Below are 26,082 nucleotides of genomic sequence, written 5' to 3' on the forward strand. Positions count from 1 at the left end.
TCTTAGTGTTCACTAAAACCTTATTTAAAGACTTCTACCTTCCCCGTCTTGATTTAAAGAATTTTTTTTCTAAACATCCGCATCAGAAATACAGCTTTTTGTTGAAACTATTCTAGCAAGTCCAGAGGCAGGGTCAGAATGATACATTTTGTGGGGATAGACTAAGAATTTTTAATTAATGCTTTTTAAAAAGGCAGGCGGATCTCTTTTGAAGTGCTATATTAAGCATTTTTTTTCCAGAGACCATAAATGAGACTGCGTCTGTTGTGTAGAATATTCTTTTTCTAATCTTCCTCTGCCAGCTCAGTTGCTAGTTTTACATGGCCCAATGTTTTGGGGAAAAGTGTTTGTTCCTGGTAGTTTGTGGTCCCCTAGCTAATGCTGGAAGAATGAAATGCAGTCTGAGATGCGACTATGCCAACTACAGTGTGTAGTTAAATTATGTAAGGCTTTGCTTTGCTTTCTCAGTCAAGGAAAAGAATCGTAGTCACCAGTCCTTTCAGTGTTTGTACACAGCCCGTGGAAACAACCTTCCCAGCTCGGGTCAACAGGTGAGGTTTGTGAGGGTGGCACAAGCACTCTAAAAATAGCTTTGTGGACAGCAAAGCTCTTTGAAGTTGCGACTCAGGCTGGAGCTTGGGTTCTGAAGCCTAGGGAGCTCAGTGAGGACCCAATATGTATGAATAAGCCAAAATTTTCCAGTGACGACTTTCTCTTCACACACCCCTTGACACTTTTCAGGTGACATGTCAAGATGCACATACGGCCAGAAATGAAGGGCAACACGTTTTCACTGGTAGAAGAGTGAAGCTGGAACATACGAAAAAGTCTTTTGGAGGTAAAACAGCATGAGTTTGCTTTTTTTTTCCCCCCTGTAAAACAGCAGAATTTCAGATTTTTTTTTTTGTTCTCAAGTCAGCTGTGTTAAAATAACTAAATACAATTTCCAGGCCAAATATAACTGTCAGACTAAATACTAACTGGGAAACAACAGAACGTTCCTTTTATTTGGTACTTTTTGTGTTTATGGATGTGAGTTCAGTGTTTGAGAATTGTATCTATTTGGAATTTTCCAGTTAATTGAATATTTTTGTGATAGCTATTAAGTCTTTGAAAGTTTTTCAAGTGTGTTCTAAGATAACTATTTGGATTATGCTATGTTATAAGTAATTTAATTATCATTCTCTGTCTTTCTCCTTGCATATTTGTTCTGTTTCTGTAAGTAGTAAATTCCTTCAAGCAGGGACTTTATTTTGAACTGCAACATTGTTGGTACATAATATAGGTGCAGTTGTAAGAAGATGTGTAGTGAGAACTTTCCTGGATCCTGTCTTCATTGCACACTATTCTCTTTAGCCTTACTGGGGAGTATTCCACCAAACCATCAGTAATTGCATTTTTTAGTGGGTATTAGATCATGTCAGCATAGATATTGTAACAAATGCCTCAGCCCAACAATTCTGGTGTGACTCAGAGAAAATATCATGAGGCACATGAATTGAGCTCGCAGTTTTTAAAGTGAAAAGCTAAATTTAGGAAGGGACAAAAGGTTACAAAAACAACTAAAATATTTTCTTTCTGCTTGTAACTCCAAAAATTAATAGATACTTTCAACTTATCACTCATAAGATTTAAAATTTGGACATACAAAGAGTTTGGCTGTTCCCCTGCTTCCTTTATACTGTACATCCACCATAGTAGTCCTCAGACACCATAAATTCTGAGTTGATTATGCTGACTTAAGTAATTACTGAATACATTGTATATAGTTATTTTGTACATGGGCATTGTAATGCAAATTTAAATTTCAAGTTAAAACTATAAGGACTATTGGTTTTCCGCTAAATGTGAAAAACATTTATGCAGTATTCTGTTGCATGTGACTTGCACAAACATTTTATTGTAATATTTACTGGTTTTACTATATTTTAATGAAGGATAACTTCTGAGTCATTGAGGGAAGACATAAATTAGGGATTTACATCTGCTTTATTTTAAGAGTTATGAAGGGTTAACTTGTAATAAGCATAAATCTTTATACAGAAAAAACAAATTGTTCCAGTGTTCGGATGGAAGATATAACTGAAAAGGATACTGTAGCCATTGCTGCTCATAAGAATGTGATTACAGAGGAACTGGCTTGGAAGGAACAACCTGTGTATTCCTATCAACAGATTAGTTGTTTAGACAGTGTCATCAGGTAGGCTTCCATCCAATGTGTATTGTTGGTGTGTAAACTGTTTTTAACCCCTAAGTTTACAACATTTTTATTTAACTTTGTTAAACACTTATTATATAGGTACTTGGAGAGTTGCAGCATACCTGGCACAGTAAAGAGAAAATGTGAACCTTCATCAAATGCTGCTTCACTGAGTTCTGATGATCAGAAGCAGAAAACAGCTGATAATGTCATAAAGCCATCAGGAGGTAAAAATTAATTTTTAAAATTAGGATTTAACAAAAACGTCAATTCTGTGCAGAACATTCTCAAATATAGATTTTATTTTATTTTTTTTGCCGGGGGGGGGTTAAGGGGGAAAATGCCTGTGTTAGATTTTAACAGTCTCATGTCTAACAAGACAATTCAGAGTAACATCTGGGTTAGTCTGTATTCGCAAAAAGAAAAGGAGCACTTGTGGCACCTTAGAGACTAACCAATTTATTTAAGTATAAGCTTTCGTGAGCTACATGCTCAAATTGGTTAGTCTCTAAGGTGCCACAAGTACTCCTTTTCTTTTAACAAGACAATGTGGTAGTGAAATCAAAATTCCAGATAACTCTAGCTGAGGGTAACTTCTGCACTGTCAAAGACAATTCTTAAAATTTCTTAGTTTCATCATCTGTGCACACTGAACAAATCACATTAGTATTAGATTTTTAAAAAGCTACATAAAATTGTGAAAATTCATGAATGTTTGCAGTTTTTGTAGTTTGCTAATCTGTTTTTGGTTAAGATTCCCTTAATTTGCGAGTTTCTGAAGGCCTTGACAGCTAATTACAATAGAAATAGCAATAATCTTATTTTGGTTTTGACATTTGAACAGCTGTGATTTTTTTTTATGGTAATCATACAAGTGCATTGAGCATATTAATATACATAATATAAGTTTCCTGGGGGTCAAAGCTAAAGCAAATCAATTAAGAGGCAAGCATTGGATATGACAAGTTATAAGTAATTATACAATTTTAAAGTAACCAAAGATATGTTGTACTTTTGATGGCTATTGCATCTCCAAGAACTAGATATAAGGTTGGCATAATTGTTGGAAAAGGGATGGAGGGAATAGAAAAGGGAGGCAGAAGGACTACATAAATAGGCATGACAAATTTTGATTTTGATTTTTTACAATTTTGACAGATTTTTTTTAAGCATTTGTTTTGATTTTTCTTTTTTTTTAAATGTTCATAATTGTTGGAAGTTATGAGGGGGGTCAAATTATTTATTTAATGACGGTAGACAGTGAGATTCAAAAAGCTAAAGCTTTATAACCATTAAAACACAAATTGTCAACATCACATGTCAAAATATATCCTTAAATCAAATACTAAGTTCTCAAGCAGCGTTCTTCTTACTTTGCGTATCTGTAAATTTCAGCTGTTATCGATGGAAATACTTTTCTATATGTGTGTGTTAGAGCATAATAGTATGTTGTCTTGAAAGTTGAGGTAATATCTGATATAAACACGTTGGCCTTTGCTGAACTATTGGGAATGAACAGAATCTGAATAACTTCACTGTCTTCTCAAAAGCAATTCAGTCTTTGGCATTTTATGACTCAGGCGATTGATTTTTTTCATTAGCTTATTTCATGTTTCATCTAATGAAGTTTTATTAACTTTTTCTCTTCTAAAGAAAGAGTGCTGTTGAAAACTCGTATAGATCCTGCTGTGTTGAAGACATCTGATAAATCAAATGGTCCTCCGGTAGTTGGTGCTCACTTAACCTCTTTGGCTTTACCTGGGAAACCAGAAAGTGTTGTATCCTTCACCAGTCAGTGCAGCTACAGTAGCACCATAGTTCATGTTGGGGACAAAAAAACACAACCTGAATTAGGTACAGTACTTACTGTTGAAATGAATAGCTTAATTTAAGACATTTTACCACTGGTTGACAATGGAATAGCTAGTTACAAAGGGAATGATGTAAGTTTTTTGTTGCTATAGAATACTTATGGACAGACATCTTATTTTAGAGTTACAGTTACAGCTGATACAGCTTTTTATCATAAAGTCTTAATTTTAAAGTTGGCAGAATATTTTGCCTCATTTGCCTTAAATATTTTTTCATTTTTATTCTAGAAATGATAGAAGATGGTCCTAGTGGAACAGAACTCATAGTTAGTCAACTTCTTGTCCCTCCATCCAACACTATACATGTAAACCAGGAAAAGGAGCCATTTAAGAAACTGGGACTTACAAAAGAAATCCTTGCAGTGCATACACAAAAAGAAGAGCAGAACTTTTTGAATAAATTCAAAGAAATCAAAAGATTCAAGATTTTTCAATCCTGCTGCAATTACTATGTACAAGATAGACCCATAGGACGTCCTGGTGAACGTGGTAAGGCAATAGTTGTCTTTTGAATTTTTTTTAACCATTAAAATGATCTGTGAACAGGAAAACGCATATCTTAGATGTTGCAGGTTCAGAAGCTATTGTTAAACCATGGATCGCTTTAAGGGTGGTACAAATGCAATTGTCAGTTTTTCTTTGCGTAAAGTTAGGCTTCAGGGGTCAGTGAACCCTGGATATAAAATCCTGCCCCTTCCAGGAAGCCCAGAATGGAATGGAGAAGGGACACTGATCTGTAGGGCACAGTGGTAGGAGGAATCAATAGAAGAACATTATATGTAAAATAGGCATGGATAGTTGTATCTTTTGTATTGGTAACTGGCATCCATTACAAATTGAAGATTCTTTGCATTTGTATTTAAAGAATCTGTAGCTGGGTGGCCAAACTTACTGGCTTCCAAGCCGCATACAACAATCTTCAGAAGTATTGAAAGGTGGGGCACACCTGCCAGGAGCTGGGGCTTTGGTCTTCAGCCCCACTCCTGCTGAAGCCCTGAGCTGTAGCAGGTGCGCCCGCAGGGCTGACGCCCCGAGACACCCTTTTTCCCCCTTCCCCCCGCCCTCTCTGCTGGACAGAAGCCCCAACCCCACTGCAAGGCAGAGGCCCTGAGCTCTTTCCCCGCCCCCCAAGTCTGGTAGGCAGAGAATGGGGAGATGTCAGGGGCTTGCAAGCTGCAATTTTACAATAAAAGAGCTGCATGTGGCTCATGAGCCTCAGTTTGGCCGCTGTTGATCTATAGCATAAAGCATAAAATTGGTAAGTCCTTTTAAAAGTGAGATGTTACGCTATACCTGTGATGGGATGTATAAATCCCACACAGATGAGGAAGGCCTCAGAGTCCAGGTGGTGGGGCTAGCCCTGTCTTTCCAGCCCTGTCAATCGTGGATGATAATGAGGAGGCTTTTAAACTGCAGTCACCTGTGGGTGAAGAGCAGGATTGCCCTAAGCAGCAGACTGCAGGAGTGACTCCTGAAGCTGTGGATGGAACCTGTAGCCAGGATACCTTCACCCTGACCTAGAGGAGAGTATAGCAGACCTCAGAGGCCCAGCCAGAGCAATCTCCCCAAAACCCCCTACTTTGGTGCTGGATCGCTGGTAGCACTATAGACTTGCCAAACACACCCCCTTACTGCAGCTGCAGGGAGGAATTATCCCTGAACATCTTTGGGGTTGTGACTTTCATCTGGAGAGACTTAAGAAGGCCCACAAAGGACAGAGCACTCCCTCCCCCCACTTGCAAATAGTAAGGAACCACGCAATGTAGATAACTGGGCATGGTTAGGTTCTCCCACCCTCACAGTGGGCAACCACCAAGGATTCTGTTACTAGGTCCTTAAAACATAAATCAACAAAACATACAGTCGAACCTCAGAGTTACAAATACCTCAGGAATGGAGATTGTTCGTAACTCAGAAATGTTTGTAACTCTGAACAAACCATTGTTTCAAAAGTTTTACAACTGAACATTGATTTAATACAGCTTTGAAACTTTACTATGCAGAAGAAAAATGCTGCTTTTAACCATCTTAATTTTAATGATACAAGCACAGAAACAGTTTCCTTACTATGTCAAATCTTTTTTTAAACTTTCCCTTTATTTTTTTAGTAGTTTACATTTAACACAGTACTGTACTCTATTTGCTTTTTTTGTCTCTGCTTCTACCTGATTGTGCGCTTCCAGTTCCAAATGAGGCTTGTGGTTGACTGGTCAGTTAGTAACTCTGGTGTTCGTAGCTCTGAGGTTCTACTGTACTACAAGTTGCCATGACAAGTGAGGACAAAATATTTCATCAATGAATATCTTGTTTGAAAGTTAGCAACTGAGAATCAAATCCATAAAAGTAATGTTTAAACTTATGTATGGAATTGTTCTTCACTTCTACAGTGTATATGATCAATATTTTAACAGAAGATTCAAATTCTATTAACCTCTTTATGGCAGGATGTGAACTTCTACAAATTGTGCGCTAGTGCATTTTACATTAATATTAAAAACAAAGGGGGAGTCTCATCCCAAGTTTTGGAACTGATGGATAAATTCACTTATAAGTAATCTTGTGATGGTGATGAATGAAAATGATCATGCAAAGATGGTCATATTATGGGGTAGGGAACTAATGTATTGAACTGATTTTAGATCAGCAGTGTCAAACTCAGTCTGAGAGGGCAGAATTCCATTTTTAATTATGGCTCCTCTATCATGGTGGCTATAGACATCTACATACTGTGCACAGTCCACAGCAAGGTGTTTAACACCACTGATAATTGAGACACTTTCTTCCCTGCCTTCTGGCAAGTGTGCATCAGAATTGAGATTTTCAAATATGTGAAATTTATTAATTTCTTTCATCTATCAATCCAGTTGACTACTGACACCAGTTTAGTTCGTAACAAAAAGAAATTTTTAGTGTAGTCTTCCACATAAAATAAAGCAACACTCTCTTCTACTAAGATCTTTTCCTCAAAAAAAAAAAAAAAAAAAAAAAAGGAGGGGGGGACTCCAAACTCCACCCCCCGTTCTCCTAATTTTGCTACATCTTTTGTTTTGGATTTATTCCCTCTTTTGTCTGCACCTCTTTTGCTTGCTTGAGAGTCTTTATAGTTTCTTCCTAAATTAAAGGTGTGCATGTCAGTGATCCTCTAAAACAGAGGGCTAGAATTGCCTTTCTGTAGTTGCTGTTTTTATTGGCCAGAGAGAATTCTAGAGGTACTCGCTCCTCAAAAACTGAAGTCACTAAATCAGAACTGTTGGCCAAAGAGGCGAAGGACTGCATTTTGGGCACAAAGTGCACAGCTTTTTCCCCCTCCTCTTGATTTTCCTCTCTCTGCAATTGTGCTAATACAGCTGCTCCTGCCAAGTTTCTGCGCCAGAGGTGGAAAAGTGAACCTGACTCCTCCCTAGTTAGTTCCATTCTGTTGGAATAGAGCAACAGACACAATTTTCAGCAGCTTCTGAGGATGACTTGAAGGGGACACTTCACAATTTGATGTAATTATTTCCCCACTGTGTTCCAGGTGCTCGTGGGCAAAGAAATGGTACTTCTGGAATAAATCAGTCCTGGAGGAAAAGTGGAAAGAACAGGAAATCAAAACCAAAACGAATTAAACCACAGGAATCCTCTGACAGTACAACTTCTGGACCCAATCCCCCTCATCAGTTCCCTCTGCAAGGTCTAAATAGTACAGCTTGGTCACCATCAGATACTTCTCAAGCTAGCCATTCAGCCATGTCTTTCCCTGCTACTATGCCTGCATATCCACTCCCAGTTTTTTCAGCAGCAGGAACTGTGCCACCAGGTCCTGAGGCTCGCCTTTCTGGTTTCAGTGATTTACCAGACTCTGGAAATAACTGTCCTATGCAGCCATCGCAGTTCTCTGCACCTCTTGTAACGCCAGTGGTAGCACTTGTGCTCCCCAACTACATGTACCCTCAAATGAACAATAATTTACCCCAGATACTTTACAATGGCCAGCCTAACTTTTCTGCTGATCCTACTTCCTCTTCACAGTCAGTGTTTTCAACACAGCCGCCGTTAGCTGCCCCAAATCCTTTCCCTCGACAGACATTCTTTCCAACACAACCATTCCATTATAATACACTAGCAGAAAGCAAAAAGGCTCCTGCCATGGAATCACAAAATGATCCATCCCGTTCCTCCACGCCGCAGTCTCTTGGGCCTCAAGATCACACCTCACCACCTTTGTTCCAGTCAAGGTGCAGTTCTCCTCTACAGCTAAACCTTCTGCAATTAGAAGAAACCCCCAAAAGTGCTGAAAGTGGAGCTGCTGCTGGTTTACATCGCTCTTTAATTGAAAGAGGAGCCACAGACAAACCCATAACTGATGATAGCAGCAGAAAAGGATCCTCTCCTGTAAGTATTTGCATATAGTTTCCAGAAAAAAATACATCTTTACACTTTGAACATACCTATTCTTCATAGTCCCATGTGCAGAAAGTACAGTACATTTGGCAAATGAAATGAGGAAATGAATTAATATATGTATCTTTCCACCATTGTAGCTTTTCCTTGGTCTACTTGGTATAGTAAAATTGTACAGACCATCAGTCAGTTTCCCCTTTACCTCACCTTCCTTAAATTTCAAGGATCAACATGTGGGGGGTGATTTTGTTGAATTTAAACTCAGAAAATCTGAGGATCTCTGTTGGAATAATGTTTGCTATACAGGATTTAACAACACTGAGGTAGGCTACTAGTGAGATGATTTGGACCCCTGTTAGCCCTTAAAAACTTGGGTATGTGCGTGCACATGTGCACACCCCCCCCACATTACATAAGATATGTATACTGTTGTGTACTTATGAATCATAAAATATTATGCCGTTAATTGTAGTAAATTACATTAGCCGTATTAACCTATATGGAATCCCTAAAAATAGTTATTGGGCATTTGGATTTTCTGATGCAGTTGATGCCAAATACATTGATGCTAATGCATATGCCCTGGAATTCCTATCTCCAAAATGTTTGGACCTTGCCATTGTCCAGTGTTTTATTTTCAACACTAAGAATCTCTGATGCATTTTACTTTAGCATTCAGTGGGAAATCCTAGTCTATAATGCAAAGGAGTTAACCAATAAGTACAACTTTTTTGCTTCATATAATTGTCTTACAGTGGCGTTTGTGTGTTTAAATTATGCTCTGTGGAGCTATAGCCATTTTCCTTGGCATATTAAGCAAGATCCAGATACCCCTGTGTCGTTGGGGGGAGAGAGAGCGCACAGTGAATGCCATGTGATTTTTATAAGCCTTAACTAGTTTAAGCTGAGCATGCAATATTTTCCTCTTAAAGGTTAATTAGATTAAAACCACTAAAAAAAAAAAAACCTAATCCATATTTAGGGTTGGTCAAAATTTTCTGAATTTAGATCTTTGGATGATTTTTTTTTTAACTACTCTACCCACAGTGGATCATAAAGCTTATTATTTTAAGGGGGTTGCTTTCAAGTAGTAAGACACATAGTCCGGATTCATTTCTAAAGTACAAGGTGTGCTTACTAGATGTTTTCCCTGTATCAAGTTTTCAACCAATGCTTTAATGTAATAGGTGCACCTCTAGAGAATACTGTGTGAGAAACTTGAGAGGAAAAAGTTAATTGTTGACAAATACAAAGCATTGTACTTTGGAAGGAATAATTTGTATTACTCATGCTCATGGTTGGGTTTGAAAGTAACTAACTACATGGAAAATGACCTAATATCACTGAACAGCTCAATGGAAACTTCTGTACAGTGTGCAGTGGTAGTCAAAAGCAAACAAATGTTAGAATGTATAAAGAATGGGATGAAAAATAATACTGAAAATGTCATTATCTGAGCCAATGGAATGACCTCATGTGGCGTACTCAAATGATCAATCATGATCACTCTATTAGAGAGAGAGAGCAGAAATAGAAGGGTCCAAGAGATAACTATATGGAGAAGGATTGATAAAATAGGGACTGTTTAGAAAAGACCAATAAAAAGGGAGATGGCATGAAGAAGGTAAATTGTGTGTTTTCATTTATCCTTTCTCCTAATATAAAACAAGGGGACATTAACAAAAATGAAACGCAACAAATTAAAACTGACAAAAGGAAATACTTGTTCTTCGAGTGATTGCTCATGTGTATTCCACAATAGATGTGCATGCTTGCCATGTGCACCAGTGCCAGAAGTTTTTCCCCTAGAAGTACCTGTAGGGGGGAGCGCCACCTGGAGTGGCACCTACCTGGTGCAGTATAAGGGGAGCTGCGTACCCCCCCCCCAGTTCCTTCTTGCTGCCAGTGAAGGTGTCAGAACTGCTCTGCTCCAGCTTTGCTGTAGTTTGTCCCAAGAACTGTTCCTTCGTTCAGTGTTAGTACCTGTAGTTAGTTAGCCATTCAGTTAGTTTAGTTAGTCATTGAGCCCGGGACAGGACATGCCCCGGGGTTTAAGTCATACGGCTCTTCTAGGCGTTCTATGCCAAGTAGTGACCTGCATGCAGACTGTTTGCGCTGTTTGGGAGAAACCCATATCAGCGAAAGGTGCAAGATTTGCAAGTCTGTTTAAGCCTCAGCTGAGTGCACAAGGGGCCAGCTGATTTCACTCAATGGCTTTCCAATCGGATCACTTCGTGCATCCGCTCCTGCTATGAGCTGCAAGGTGTCCCCCGCCACCCATTGTGAGGGCACATTCGACTTGGGCGCAGGCCTTGTCGGCTGCCTTTGTGGCCCATGTCCCCATCCAGGACTTCGTAGGGCCGCCACATGGTCGTGGTCTTCGGTTCACATGTTCACCTCGCACTATGCGATCATTTCTCTCTCTCCTCCCCCCCCCCCCCCCCAAAAACCAGGGATGGGCAGGGTTCAGCAGGGCTGTCCTCCGTCCTGGAACTTGTGAACTCCTACTCACCTCCCAGCATAGCTTGGAATCACCTATTGTGGAATACACATGAGCAATCACTTGAAGAAAAGACCGTTACCTTTTCCGTTACTGGTGTTCGAGATGTGTTGCTCATGTCTATTCCACATCCCACCTTCCTTCCCCTCTGTCGAAGTTGTCTGGCAAGAAGGCACGCAGCTCCCCTTATACTGTGCCAGCAGGCACCAATCCATGGGTCGTGGGGGGCGCTCCCCCCTACGGGTACTGCTGGGGGAAAAACTTCCAGCACCAGTGGACGTGGCGAGCACGCACACCTATTGTGGAATAGACATGAACAACACATCTCTAAGAACACCAGTAACGGAAAAGGTAATTGTCTTTTTATATGATCCCTGATTAACCTATGGAGTTCTCTTACCAGTAAATATCATCATTGAGGCTGAGTGTAATATCTGATATTTTTTTAAAATCATTAATTAGCTGAGGATATTTAGTTAAATTAGATAGGATTAATATTAATTTTTATGCTAATTTTAAAAAAATCTTATTTTAATACATAAATCAACTGCTAACTCAAAAATTGGAAACTTCCCCACTGGGCAGTTTATTCTATAGTTGTCTGTAGCAGGTTTTCTTGCATCTTTTTTTTGAAGCATCTAATGCTGTCCATTTTCAGAGACTCTGTTGGACTAGATAGATCACTGGTCTGAACAATTCATATGTGTAACTTTTTTTCAGACTCTCTCTCAATCTCCGTCAAATTCTTCATCTAACATTCATCTTAATTGTGTTACGTTACATTTCTTAAAGAAGAGAAATTCTGAACTCGATTGACTTGAAACGGGGACTGATGTACGAATTACATTTTTGATATCTTGCACTTTGGCAAGATGATAGAGTGGAAAATTCAATTTTCATAAACAAGCTATTTCTGTGTTTATGCTAGTCATGAAAATTAAACTTACGCTCTCACCCGGAAATGTAGAACATTCAGTATCATCTGCTATATTTGAGCTAATTTTCTATTTTTAATATATTCTGTTCAGTCAAAAGCTTGAATCTCCAAGTATCTTTGACCTATATTACAAGAAAACCTTTACAATATAACTGTTAGGCAGCTTTTCAGTTATACCTGCTCTGAGATGTAGATGTTGAGGTAGAAAATGTTTCCTAGTGTTTGACTTAACCACAACCTGTTCATCTTGTTGACGCTTTCACTGTAAATTTTTACTACTTGTCTGAGCTTCCTAAAATGTTCGGTCCATATTTTTTTCGTAAACCTTCAAAACATAATTTTATTGTACCTGCTGTGAAATTTTTTACTGTGAGTTCTTTTCAACATGAAAGAAAGCTAGGTAGAACTTTCTATACAGCTCTGTTTTTGCTGTTAGAATTAGTCCGTACAAATGTCACCTCTTTTGCTAACTCCTCTGCCCAACCTCAATTTTTAGTCACCCCACTAAACTTTGGGATGGTCTACACACAGGTTTCATGCCCAAAGAAACACCCATATAGTTATGGCATGCGTCCGTTTTGGATCCAACTGTAGATGCACATGTCCTGCCCTCAGCTTGCATATCAGCAGAGGCAGCATTTGCAGTTTTACAATAGAGACAGAATGTGATGCAAAGGAGCATCTGAAGTACAGTAGAAGACAACAGCTATCTCAACCCTGACTCTAAACTCTGCTGCACTGACACATCCTCAGAATCGATGAGGTGTTCAAGAGTAGCACCAGAACCAGTCCACAGAACATGACTTTCTTCCCCATCCCTCTTTATGAATCCGTCTCACAGGAAACTATTGGAAACAGAAATGGCCTCATCTAGAAGTTGTAGAAGAGGTTCCCCAGGAACATGGGAAGAGGGCTTCAAACTCCTGGTACTTCATCCTGTCCTAGATTTGAGGATACTCAACAAATAAATAAAATATATATGCTTAACTTAAGACATTATATATATAAAATGTCTTAAGTTACGCTTGCTTCCATTGCTTCACGCTCAAGACTGGTTCATGGCTCTCGACTTGCAGGATCCTTCCACATCTCCATCCATCTGGCCCACTAGAAATACATAAGGTTCACAGTGGGTCCCAACCATTATCAGTACAGGATTCTGCCTTTTGGACTCTCCATAGCATCAAGAGTGTTCACTGAGTGCCTGGCTGTAGAGATGGCACATCTAAGAAACCAGGAATCCCCATCTAGGCAACTGGCTGATAAGAGGCAGGTCCCAGGAAAAGATTGAAACAGCCCTAGATCACATTCTTTCCCAGTTTTCCCACTTGGGACTCCTGGTGACCTACAAGAAATTGTCCTTTTCTGTTGGTAGAGATAATAGCTCTAATCAACTCCAGATCAGCAAAGGGGTCTGCTGCAGGACAGGTTCTGGTCTCTTTAGTTGATTAGTGCATGACGTGTGGTCAGATTGACAATAGCATGTACATGCCTTGAACTTTTAGGCCATATGTCTGCATTTGTATATCTGACACTTAATCTGTGGACTCCACAACAGTGGTCAAGGACCACCTACTCCTATCCAAGCATCATATGAGCAGATGAGTTATAGTTTGTCCTCATGTCCCACAGGACCACATGTGGTGGCTAGATCCACTGAACATGAGTGAATACTCTTTTCAGTTCCTCCCCAATGATTATGCTAGTTACAGATATCCAGAACAGGCTGGGGCACCCAATAGAACCACCTTCAGATGCAAGGCTCATGGTGTCAAAATCATCTGAAGCTCTACATGAATTTGTTGGAACTAAGGGCTGTCAGGCTAGCCTGTGTAGCTTTCCTGCCTGTTCTTCAGACTCTGTGGTGCAGACAGATGGCACATTGGCAGAACACTATATATAGTGGCAGTGCACTATATAAAACAGGAGGCCCTCAATCATCCTATCTCTTTTTGGAAGCCATGAATTTCTGGGAATGGCGTCATCAGCATGGGACAATCTTGGTAGCTCAAAATCGTCCGGGAGTCAGCAATGATCTGGCGCTCTTTTTGAGCTGGAACTTAACTAGTCTTGAGTGGTCACTGCAGAAATCCATTCTTGACAGGATATTCCACCAGTGTGAGACCCCCTACTGTAGACCTCTTTGCCACATTCAACCGTGTCAAATATAGGGATTTCTGTTTCAGAGGGGTTGTGAACCCAGCCTCCCTTGTAGAAGCCTTTCTTCATTTGGTCTCAAGAACGCCTATGTTTTCTCACTGATTTCCCCCACCCCCCTGATTTGCAGGATAATGTCCAAGATACGATGGGAAAAGGCTATAGTTATGGTAGCCCTTACTGGCTGAAGCAGCTTTAGCTGCTGGATCTCGTGCATGTGTCCAGCCAGCCTCCCAGTATGCCTTCCCATATGTCCAGACATACTGTCTCAGAATCTGAGTCAAATACTTCACTCAGACCCACAGTCATTACACCTAATTGCCTGGACGTTGATTGGATGAGTAGGACTGACAGACTACTCCTTATAGGTTCAGGAGATTGTTTTACAAAGCCAAAAGACCTCCAGCAAGAGGACTAATGCCTCAAAGTTGAAAAGATTCCCCCCACCCCCCATCTCTGCTCTGATAGTCATTTTCAGTCTTCTCTGACTCTACTGTCAAGGTTTCTCAAGAGCCTTCTTCATCCCTGCTCTCTAATTAGAGTCCCAACTCCCCACATTGTTTTCCTGCAACTTATGGAACCTCCATTCAAACTTCTCTCACAGGGATTATTATACCACCTCACCATCAAGACTTTCACTCCTGGTCATCACATCAGCATGGAAAGTCAATTAGCTCCAAGCACTTATGACCGGAACATCCTTCAACAGGGACACAATGGTGGTGAAATTGCACCTTAAGTTCCTCCCTAAAGTGATCTCAGAACTCCGCATGAACCAGTTTGACCTTACTGCTTTTCTTCCTGAAATTTCGTTCTTTGCTGGAGAAAAGAAGCGTCCTACTTGGGATGTTTGCAGGGCCTGCTTTATCTCAACAAGACACAGCCTTTCAGGACAGGATTCTCAGCACAGGACTCTCTCCCCCCCCTCTTCCGCATGGCTATATCCAGCATGTTGAAAGGTCAAGCCTAGAAATGTCAATACAGTGTATTTCCACCTGCTATCAGTTGGCTAGCGAGCCTTTTCCTTTGGACATTTAATGCACACTCCACCAGGGCACAGGCAGCAGCTTCCTATTGCTTCAGGAACATGCCAGTCCTTGAGATCTGTAGGGCAGATGCCTGGAGTAACCCACTAACTGTTGAGCATTATGCACTTGACATGGCTGCCCAGGCAGATGCCAAGTTCAGACTAGCAGTACTTCAGTCTCTGTTTGACTGATATAGACGAGACTCTCCCTCACACTGTCCAGGTACTGCTGCCAGTAGATACTGCTTGCTGGCCACCTTGAGTGGAGTTCCACACTGTCGCATACTCAGAACGGTTGCTTACCTTACAGTCACAGGCTTTTTGAGATGTAGTCAATGTGGATCCTATGACCTGTCCCCTGTTTCCACTTTTAGCACTCCTCAGCAGTATAGGCCTTGAATTGCAAGAGAACTGACGGAGTGTTGTGCCCACTCTTCCCTTATACAGATGTACAAGGAGGTACAGAGGTGTGTGGCTCCAGCACAAATGGCTTGTGTGCCTCTGGTCTTGTGCACAAAGGATGCATGTGAACTTATAGTGGGATCGACACTTCCTACAGCGTTGAGGAGCCCCGATTAGAAAAAAAAAATACTGTTACTGTACTATAAAAAAGTACAGTTATTGGTCCAATCCCCTAGAGTGCACTAATTATAAACCAGTATAAAGATGCTTATACACATGTAGCTTCTTCCCCTAGGGAACCGTGTGTAGATAAGCCTTATCTTTTTTCCCTTTTACAGCAATGGTGATAGCTATTGTAGCAAATGTCACTTTTTTTTATTTTTGAGTTGTTACAATAGGGACGATTCCTAGTCTTTCCTGTCCCAGTAGAATCTAGATGCTTCAGAAGAAGTCAGATGGCTCCAGCAGAGTGACATACATTAATACTGTACCTTTGACAAACTATTTCCTTACATTGAAGAGAGATGTTTAAGCTTTAACTTGTGTTGAAAAAGAATATGTAGTTATTTGACTAAAAGATTACCCGACAAACCTATTAACCCACTTCCTTCTACCTCCTTAATTATCAGTCAGACTACCTGTGTGTTGTGCAGCTGGTCCTTTCTCTATGAAAAGGTACTTTTACTTACTTTTATGTAAAGAACTGAGTTCAGTCTGTCCCATATATTTAACATAAATATTAGTGAATAAATGGTCATGATTTCCTTTTCACCTTCCTCTCACCCAGATTGATTCTCCAGTGGGAGCTCAAAATAGCGATGCTCTCTCTACGTACAGTGATTTACTTCATATTTTACTTCAAGAGGATGCATGTTCAGGCACTGGCTCAGCTTCATCAGGAAGTGGTGTATCAGCAGCTGCCGAGTCGCTGGGATCTGGATCCAACGGCTGTGGCATGTCAGGGAGCGGAACAGGTGATGTTTACTGGTTGAATATAATCATGCCTTGTGAAACATTAAGAGCGGGATTGTGAGCTATTACAGATATCACTTTGACCCCAAGTGCTTTACAGTAAAATCATACTCTTCTTTTTAAACCTAATTTACGGTCAATCTTATGATATTTAAAAATTTCATATAGCTTTATTTGTCTTGGACTGCTGTAATAGCCTGTTGAAAATGGAGAAACGTTGACTTCTGTTTAAATGTTTTTCTTTGGGCTGCATTTGGAACAACTAACATATGCTATCTTAGTTGTAGAGAGGCTGTGAGGCCAGGTAGGAAGATGTTTGAGGTAATTGTGACAGATCAATAATGTGTTTTGTTTTTTCCTTCATTTTCTATTTAACAGGACTAATTTAAACTGAAAAGTATTTGTTTCTTTAATCAAAACTAAAGATCTTAGAATTATAATTAAAAAAAGCTTGTCGGTAACATTGTCGTGTGTTCAGATAATAGTGTGATAGGGTTCCTTTCTTAGCTGCAGTCTTTTCTGGGTAATAGCCCAAAGGAAGATGAATATGTATTCTAGTTACCTTTTTTTTTTTCATTCCAAATTTTCTACTCCATGTTCGGCAGCAACAGCTATTGAGGGAATCTTCCCTCTGTGGGATGTAGGAGGTCAACACAGATGACCTACTCAGAGACTTTTAAGGGGATTCTCTATTGTATACCTCCATCAGGCATTTTGATTGGCTAAAAGGGTTTGCCTGTTATGGAAGAAAATATGGTTCAAACAGTGTACTTAAATGGAACATTTGACATTTATTATAAAAGCCACTTTTTTATTTTTAAAGGCAGTAGTGAGACAAGTCATACCAGCAAATATTTTGGAAGCATCGATTCCTCAGAAAATAATCATAATACAAAAAAGAACGCTGAAATGGAAAACAGTGAACATTTCATTAAATATGTCCTTCAGGATCCTATCTGGTTACTGATGGCAAATACAGATGACGCTGTTATGATGACTTACCAGATACCATCCCGGTAACTCTAAGTCCTTTTATTCCTGTATGAGCTGCAGAGATGCTAAGGGGGAGAAGAGATGAACTGCTATTTCAGTAAAGATTATCTGACCCTGAATGGACTAAGCCGTTACGTCATTCTGCTTTTCAAGCTTGGTCTCTTTTTAGTGTGTTTTCTGTTTACTAGCCTGAAAGATGGATGTATTTGATAGCTATAGAAACAAGGATAAGTCCAATTCAATAGTATTAATATGGTCCTAAACTATGGTGTTGGCTGAGGATGTTGTTGTACAGTTACTGACTGACAATCATATACATACAAATCCTTTTAGTCTGACTAGTTACACTTCTATCAGTTGGCGTGCATGGTGATTGTAGTATGCAAATCACTGTACTCTTGCTATTTCACTGAAAACCTCCACATTCAAATACTTGCCTCCTGTCTAAATCCTTTCCCTACCCTATAAACACACACATCCCCTGCTCCTCACAAAGCCCCACTCTCTGCACCTTAGGAAGGATAAGGACCCACAAGCAGTGAGTAAACCCTTAGTTTAAAACACTTGATTTGGATTCTCCTCCTTTATCTGTCTTTCAGTAACTGCAGTTTTGATAAGGTAGGTGTGATCTCCTGTGAGGAGCGAAAAGAGGTTGAACTTTGACCTAGATTTATAAAGCCTGGGGTGGTGGTTAACTTGAGTGTTCCCTATTAATGTGATATAAATCTAGACTTAGTGTATGTCTACACTACAAATGCAACTGTGGCACAGCTGTGCCAGGAGTGTAGACCTTACTACAGCAACAGAGGGCGTTTTTTCTGTCACTGTAGCAAATCCACTCCCTTAAGAGGCGGTAGCTAGGCTGACGGAACAAGTCTTCGGTCAACCTGACTCTGTCTATAGTGGGGGTTAGGGCAACCTAACTCCATTGCACAGAGCATGACATTTTTCACAGCCATAAGTGATATAACTAGTTTGAGCTAAGTTTTAGTTGTAGACCAAGTCTTAGAATTTTTGAGTAGGAACAGTTGCAAAAGTATATTGTTTCAAATATTATTCCAGTGAACAGTGTCTAATAACCAGAGATTTAAACCCACAAGCATAGAGGCTGATATGAAAGACAGTGGAAGTGTGACACCTAAGTGAGAAGCCAATCTATTCCTATTCCTGCTAGCAGGAATAGGAAAAGGTACTGGGATTCCTACCAGGGTGCTGTCCTTGGACTCTGCTTTGGGGTTTCATCTTCCATATCAGCACCTGACTAGTAAATGTTGTTGAAATTTTAATTCAACGCCCCAGAACCAAATTCCCCACCCACTCTGACTCCTGGAAAGGAGGAGCGTTTTCTGTCTCTCTGTCACTTGTAATTCTAGAGTTGCCTGACTGTGCGGCCTATTGTAGAAGAACAGGTCTCCTTTTTTCTGTTCTAACCCCTATCAGAAATCCAGACTCTTTTGAGCTCTCCTCTCTAGTAAATACCTCTGGTGCCTGTATCTACCCTAGCTCTGAGCTTTCTTAAGCAGCAGCAGAGTGCAACTGACAAGGTTCTTGTCAGTTTCACAGATGCTGCCAGCAGGTTTCTGAAGAGTCACTCTGAAAAGGGATAGTCTGTTTTCCCTGCTGCACTTCAGGAAAGCAATGAGCTATCAGCAGAGGCACAGGAGTGGTTTGTCTGCAAACTTGAAGATGCTGACACAACCATAACATCTTTCAGACTTACTTTTGGTTGTAAGTTTAACATAGATTTGGGGTTAGGGATGGGGGGGCTTAAAATGTTAGCTTTCCACAAGATATTTGTATGTGCAAGCCAGATAAAAATTAGACTTTAGGTCCTTAAAACTGTGCAGTTCAATTTCTAAATACATTTATTTTAGAAATTTGGAAATGGTTTTAAAAGAGGACAAACAAAAACTAAAGCAAATGCAAAAATTCCAGCCAAAGTTTACAGAAGAACAAAAGAGAGAGCTTATTGAAGTTCATCCATGGATCCAGAAGGGTGGACTTCCAAAAGCAGTTGCTAATTCAGTAAGTTTAAATCGATTAATACTACTCCTTTTATTATGTAAGTCTTCATTTGCTGTTGAGACTCATTTTTATAGTTGCACAGAAAACTTGATCAACTACATTGAGAGACCGTTTAATTCCAATTTTTAGGGTAACTTCTTCCCAGGCTACGGGGAATGACAGTCCAGAACATGTTTGCAGGGTGGTTGTTGCTGTGTTGGTCCTAAAGAGACATGGTGGGTGAGGTAATATCTCTTATTGGACCAACTTCTGATGGTTAAAGAGAAGCTTTTGAGCTACACAGAGCTCTTCTTTAAGGCCTGAAGCTCAAAAGCTTGTGTCTTCCATTGACAGAAGTTGGTCCAATAAAAGATTATCCAGGTCATGACTGACAACACAGTAGCCATGTTTTACATCCGACAGCAATCTATCCCCTTCTTTTGCCAAGAAGTTTTTTGTCTCTGGAACTGATGCATTTACCACTACATTATCCTAGCCACCTTACGCCTGGCAAGCTTGCAGAAGTTTTTAGTGGACCATGTGCCGTTCCCCTCTGTTATCTGGACTGGTGATCTGCTAGGTCACCCCAATCCTTGACTCTGGGAGCCAGCCTTACCGTGCTAGGCTGTGAGAACCCCCACTCCTGGGCTGTTTACGCACAGCCTCTAGCATGTAAGCTGCTCCTTGGATTGTGCAACCGAATAACACTAGCCAATATCTCCAGACCCAGACACAAGACTAGGAACCTCAGTCTTCCAGTGTCCAGTTATGCCTGCTGGATGCTGCAAGCTTATATGTTTGTCAGTTTAACAAAGAAATTGATATGTACCAGGCTTGTTAATCCAAGGGGAGTCTCTCTAACACACTTCAAACCAAACACACTGCTTCAGGTAGAACAGGGTCAGGCAAACTTTTTTTTTTTTTTTTTTTTTGGCTTGAGGGCCACATCGGGTTTCCAAAATTGTATGGAGGGCCAGTTAGGGGAGCCTATGACTCCCCAAACAGCCAGGCGTGGCCTGGCCCCCACCCCCATCCAACCCTCCCCTGCTTGTCGCCTCCTGACAGCCCCCCAGGGACTCCTGCCCCATCCACCACCACCCCCCATCCCTGACCGCCCCTGGACCTCCACCTTAACAACCCCCCACCGCTCCATCCAACCCCTCCTCTCATTCCCAACTGGTTCTCTTCCTCCTCTTCCCCCACCCCCCCGGGACCCCTGCCACATCCAACCACCCTTTCTCCCTGACCACCCCCAGAACTCCTGCCCCCTGCTGCCCCATCCAACCCCCCCTCCTTCCTGACTGGTCCCCCGGACTCCTGCACCTATTCAACTCCCCTGTTCCCTGCCCTCTGACCGCCCTGACCCCTGTCCACACCCCCACCCCCTGACCACCACTCTCAACTCCCCTGCCCTCTCTCCAACCCCCCCCCCCCCCGTCCCCTTACTGCGCTGCCTAGAGCACCGGTGGCTGGCGGCGCTAGAGCCGTGCTGCCCAGAGCACGAGGACGTGCAGTCGTGCCACTCGGCTGGAGCCAGCCACTCCACTGCACAGCACAGAGCACCGGGTCAGGCTATAGTTCTGCAGCTGCTCTGCTGCCCAGAGCATTGTGCTAGTGACGCAGTGCGCTGAGGCTGTGGGAGAAGGGGAACAGCGGGGGAGGGGGAGCAACAGGGGGTGGGGCCAGGGGCTAACTTCTCGGGCCAGGGGCTCAGGGGTTGGGCAGGAGGGGGCCGTAGTTTACCCACCTCAGAGGTAGAATAAACAGATTTATTAACTACAAAGATAGATTTTAAGTGTTCAAAAGTCAAAGCACACTAAGTCGGATTTGGTCAAACGAAATAAAAGCAAAACGCATTCTAAGCTGATCTTAACATTTTCAGTTGCCCTTACAAACTTAGGTGCTTCTCACCGCAGGCTGGCTGGTTGCCCTTCAGCCAGGCTCTCCCCTTTGATCAGCGCTTCAGTCGTGTGGTGGTGGTGTCTGTAGATGTAGGTGGAAGAGGAAGAGCATGGCAAACGACTCTCTTTTATCATGTTCTTTCTTCCCTCTTGGCTTTTCTGTGCCCCCGCCCCCCCTTCAGAGGCAGGTGAGCATTATCTCCTTGCAGTCCTGAACTGACCAAAGGAAAGGAGGTGACTCACCCAAGAGTCCAACAGATCCTTTGTTGCTGCCTAGGCCGGTGTCCTTTATTCCTGAGGCTGGGCTGGGTTTGGTTTGTCCCATACATGCCCTGATGAGATGTGAACTACCCCTCTGCTCTTGGGGAGTTTTTGCCTGGGGCTATTTTAAGCTATGATGACCCATTTTCAGCCTCATAACTATATACATGAAATTACAATGTATAACGTCACTTGCATAATGACAGGTTTCAGAGCAGCATCGGTGTTAGTCTGTATTTGCAAAAAGAAAAGGAGTACTTGTGGCACCTTAAAGACTAACCAATTTATTTAAGCATAAGCTTTCGTGAGCTACAGCTTATGCTCAAATAAATTAGTTAGTCTCTAAGGTGCCACAAGTACTCCTTTTCTTATAACATTACTGTAACAACAATGCTCAGTGCATCATGAGCCTTCCAAAGACACCTGACGTGACAAACTTTGCATTGGATACCACACAGTCATATTATAAGGATGAACATGGGGGTGCAGGGGGTTCCCTTGAGGACCAGAGTATCACAGACCACCTCTGCAGATGACCACAAATGGACTGTCCAAGATTCCATCATATAGAACAGGTTCTCAAACTGGGGGTCGTGAGTCATGAGGTTATTACGTGAGGGGTCATGAGCTGTCAGCCTCCACCCACAAGCCCTTCTTTGCCTCCAGCATTTATAATAGTTTTTAATTTATTGGGGAGGGGGTTCATACTCACAGGCTTGCTGTGTGAAAGTTTGAGAACTACTGATATAGAACATTGATGTGCACAAAATAATTCTTCCTTTGACCTTATCTGCATCTACATCAGAGGTTAGGTCAGCTTAACTAATTTTTCACACCCCTACATGCAATGGCATATTATCCATGGGGCCATTGCCTAGGTGCCCCGGCAAAGTGGGCACCTCACCCCCAGCAGACAAGCGGCAGGGTTGGGGGCCAGAGCCTCTCCAGCTGTGCTGGGAGTCTGCCCACAGCAGCTGGCTGAGAGAGAGCCTGGCTGAGAAGAGACAGCAGCCTGCTCCCTGCCCAGGCTCGGCTTCTGGGGAAACGGCTGAGTGAGCCGGAGCTCCCCCTTTTCCCCCCCAACATGTTTGGCCCCTGTCCTCAGAAGCCAAGCCTGGGCAGGGAGCAGGCTGCTGCCCTTCCCCAGCCAGGCTCTGTCCCTGGCGGCAGCTGGTGCACAGAGAGCATTCTGGGGAGCGGGGCTCTGGCTCGCTGGGCTCCGGCTTGCTAGGCCCCTGTCCCAGAAGCAGAGTCCGCGGAAGGAAGTGGGCTGCCGTTACTGTCCCCCACCTCCCAGCCAGGCTCTCTCCCAGGCAGCTGGCTGTGCTGCACAGAGCAGCCACTGAGCAGCTCCATCCTGCTCCCTGCCTGAGCCTGTCCGCCAGGAAGGGCAGGAGGTAGCCAAATGTGCTGACGGGGGCAGCTGGAGGACAGAGCAGGTAACATGGGGGGCAGGGAGGAGACATGTAGGAAGGTCACGCGTCCTCCCCTTTAATTGGTTCTCTTCTCCACGCCCCCCTCCCCCCAGCTTCCCGCTGGTATGAGGAGGCACAAGTCAGCCCAGATAGCTCTGGGCAAGCGGGGTGCGAGAAGCCCCAGTGCCCCGAACCCTATCCCCCCACAGAAGCACAGGGCGGCAGGGGAAGCCGCAACACCCAGTCCTGTGCCTCAGCCCAGGTGCTGGAGGAGCTCTGGCTCCCTACTGCTGCCTCAGGACTGGGGGAGCACTCATTCCCCGCTGCAGCCCTAGGGACCTGGTGGGAGGAGGAAGGGGCAGAGCTTCTCTGGGCTTGGGGCTGCAGTGGTTGGAGGGGGGCAGATAAGAGCAAATGGGGGCTGCAGTGGGGCTTGAAATGGGCTGGGACAGTGTGTGGAACAGGGGTTGGGGGAAGGGGCAGAACAGGGGCGGGGCTATAGGCAGAAAGTGTGGGGAAAGGGCCCCACACTTGCTCTGGCCCAGGGCCCCACGAAACCTTAATCCACCTCTGCCTATGTGCCACAGCTATGTCGACCCAACTTTTAAGTATTGGTTCACTTAGTGAGAGATCCTCATAAAGCATTATTGTATTTCTTTCGAAGGAGTGTATTTACTGTGAGGACAACACACGAAGCTGTTTTTATACACCATATGACGAAGAAATCCATGAAATGGAGCTTAATGAAATGATTGAAGCCAGTGAAGAAAACAACTTGGCTACCCTGAGTCAAATCAGTGAAGAACAAACCTAATATTTGGCACTATTTAGAAAAGCAGCTGCTTTAAATTACTATGATGCATCAGCATGTCTTAAGGTTTTAAAACTTGTTTCTAGTCAAATGAATCTGGTTTATAAGACAAATGGATTTTTTGTTCTAGAAAAGTCATTTGTGAATTAATCTCTTTGAATGGGGCAATCCCTTATCTTTCCAGTACACTGTTGAGGACAGTGCAGTTTTAGAAACAAAAATCTTTATTTTAAAAAAAAAAAAGACTCTCACTTAAATGCCTAAAGCTTTTCTATAAATTGTAGAAGCTTTCATGAAAGCCTATAGATCTGGTAATCAGGTTAATGAGTGCTGTAAAATACATAGTTTAATGGTGTTTTCTTCAACTATCCACTTAGTAATGATGCAGCACTAAATTGAGTTTACATTTTGAAATCACTGTTAATTACTGAATTACTCCACTATATTGAAGAAAAATGTTGATACTCTGCAGGTATTTTGATTCACAATTCGCATCCTTTCTCCAATTAGTTGATCCCATCTTCTTTGTTCCCATTCATGTTGTTTAAATGCTGGGAATATTTTAATAGCATATTACTAACGTCAATATCTGTTCATAAAATTTTTAGGTCACAGATTAAAATTGTGAATGTATGGGAGAACATGAAGGAGAGCCATGAACTTTGTAATGTTTTGTTTTCATGACCATTGAAACGCTATGAACTATTCATTACACTGAAATAAATTCTCAGAACGAATATATCTAGTATATGTTCAAAAACTTGAACTGCAGAAAAGAACACTGTCTCTCTACCACTGCCTGTTACTTAAAGATTGGTATAAGTTTGTGTACCCTTCTTTCTAGTTTGTTCCTTCATTAAGTTGGCCTTTCAGTCTTTCAGTTCTGGCTAAATAAATATTAAACATGTATGTGTTCAGAGGGTTTGACTTTTCTCAAAGTCAAAATAGTTACAAAAACCTTTTCTGTGTATAATAACAGTACTCATTTCATTATATTTGGTTACTGAGTGATCTTCAGCTATGTGGGTAGAATCCTTTGATGTCAGGAAGTTTACTTGTAGTACCTCTGGAATAGTATGGATCTGGATATTTGTGCGTTAGGTGCAGAAGCTGTTCTTTTATACTACTTGGCAATGAGAAGAGGACAAAAAAGGGTGGATTTGCCAATAAGTGTTGAGATAAAGAACACTTAAGCTTAGAATACTTCTGGATGGCAGTACTGAGTCTGAAGGGTAGCAGGGGGAAATGTATAAAGAGATTCAGCTGCAGTCAAATTAAAACATTAGTTTCAATGTGTCTTCACTTAATGTGTTTACAATTACTACAACTGTATTTCTGGTGGTTTTCATCTTTATAGCTTACAGGAAGAACTTACGAAACTCATAGAATCACAACTTACTAGTGACCATTTCACTTTAATGTTGTATGAAACACTCACCAGCAAGAGCTCATACTCCCATTGTTTTTAATAGTGAAAAGATAAAACTTAAATCTGTGTCAATATTAACTCAAATAGGAAACCCAATTTAATTTTTCAGTGTTTATAAAGTCCAATGTACTAGATGTTTTGTGCAGAAATTAAGCTGTGCAGATATACCAGCATATTGCGCATATGCCATTATTACATGCAGAAATATATTATTTTAATTGGACCAGAGTGATTGCACTCTTAAAGCTTTATTTCTCAAAGTGTACAAACAACTTTCAGGGACTTCTCAACCACTTTGTACTCTGTTTTTCACTATTAGCATGCTTTTCTGGCTAATTTTTTTTTAACGAATGCCTTGTAACTGACTTAATGAAAGGGAGGGAAAAGGTGTATTTAGAGCATTTTGTGGATGTGTTTATACAAAAACTTACCCTTGCATTTTTTTAAAGTGTGTGCATTTACAAGGTAGTATTTAAAATATTTCCCTGTAACTTTAAAATGACAAATCTCCACTTCTAGATAGGTTGGGAAAAATTATAATTTATGTTGTAATATGATGTGACATAACCTTTTGTCAACAATGTTTTCTGTACACAGTGCAATATTTTGGTTTTGTCACTTGTGACTAATCTTTGACTTTTTGCATTTTAGAAAACTGATAAATAAAACATATATTTTTAGCTGCCTTTTTATTTATTGACCTTTTATAGCTGGGGGTAACTATATGCCAGTTATACCTAACACATGTAAACTACTATTTCAAAAGTGAAGATTATACAAATTACTAATAGCTTACTGTACCAAAGCAGATAAAATTAA

General features: G+C 41.5%; 1 protein-coding gene across 8 annotated transcripts in view; it reads left to right on the forward strand.

Moving 5' to 3' along the window:
• Window positions 1-25,865, forward strand: part of PER2 (period circadian regulator 2) — a 72,555-nt gene extending 46,690 nt beyond the window's left edge. For 5 of the 8 annotated variants that reach the window (XM_084638716.1, XM_084638714.1, XM_084638715.1 and 2 more), the window contains 10 exons: window positions 742-838; window positions 2,044-2,200; window positions 2,300-2,427; window positions 3,854-4,054; window positions 4,300-4,560; window positions 7,589-8,445; window positions 16,265-16,451; window positions 17,273-17,465; window positions 19,317-19,467; window positions 23,688-25,865. In XM_084638716.1, the coding sequence (XP_084494842.1) occupies window positions 742-838; window positions 2,044-2,200; window positions 2,300-2,427; window positions 3,854-4,054; window positions 4,300-4,560; window positions 7,589-8,445; window positions 16,265-16,451; window positions 17,273-17,465; window positions 19,317-19,467; window positions 23,688-23,837 (2,382 nt within the window). In that variant the 3' untranslated portion in view covers window positions 23,838-25,865. Of the gene's footprint in view, window positions 1-741; window positions 839-2,043; window positions 2,201-2,299; window positions 2,428-3,853; window positions 4,055-4,299; window positions 4,561-7,588; window positions 8,446-16,264; window positions 16,452-17,272; window positions 17,466-19,316; window positions 19,468-23,687 lie in introns of those variants that run through there. The other 3 variants (XM_084638718.1, XM_084638720.1, XM_084638719.1) reach the window with 3 other exon arrangements.
• Window positions 25,866-26,082: the final 217 nt, after the last annotated feature.

The sequence above is a fragment of the Lepidochelys olivacea genome, assembly GCF_965140295.1.
Source record: "Lepidochelys olivacea isolate rLepOli2 genome assembly, chromosome: 9".
NCBI classification, from domain to species: Eukaryota; Metazoa; Chordata; order Testudines; family Cheloniidae; genus Lepidochelys; species Lepidochelys olivacea.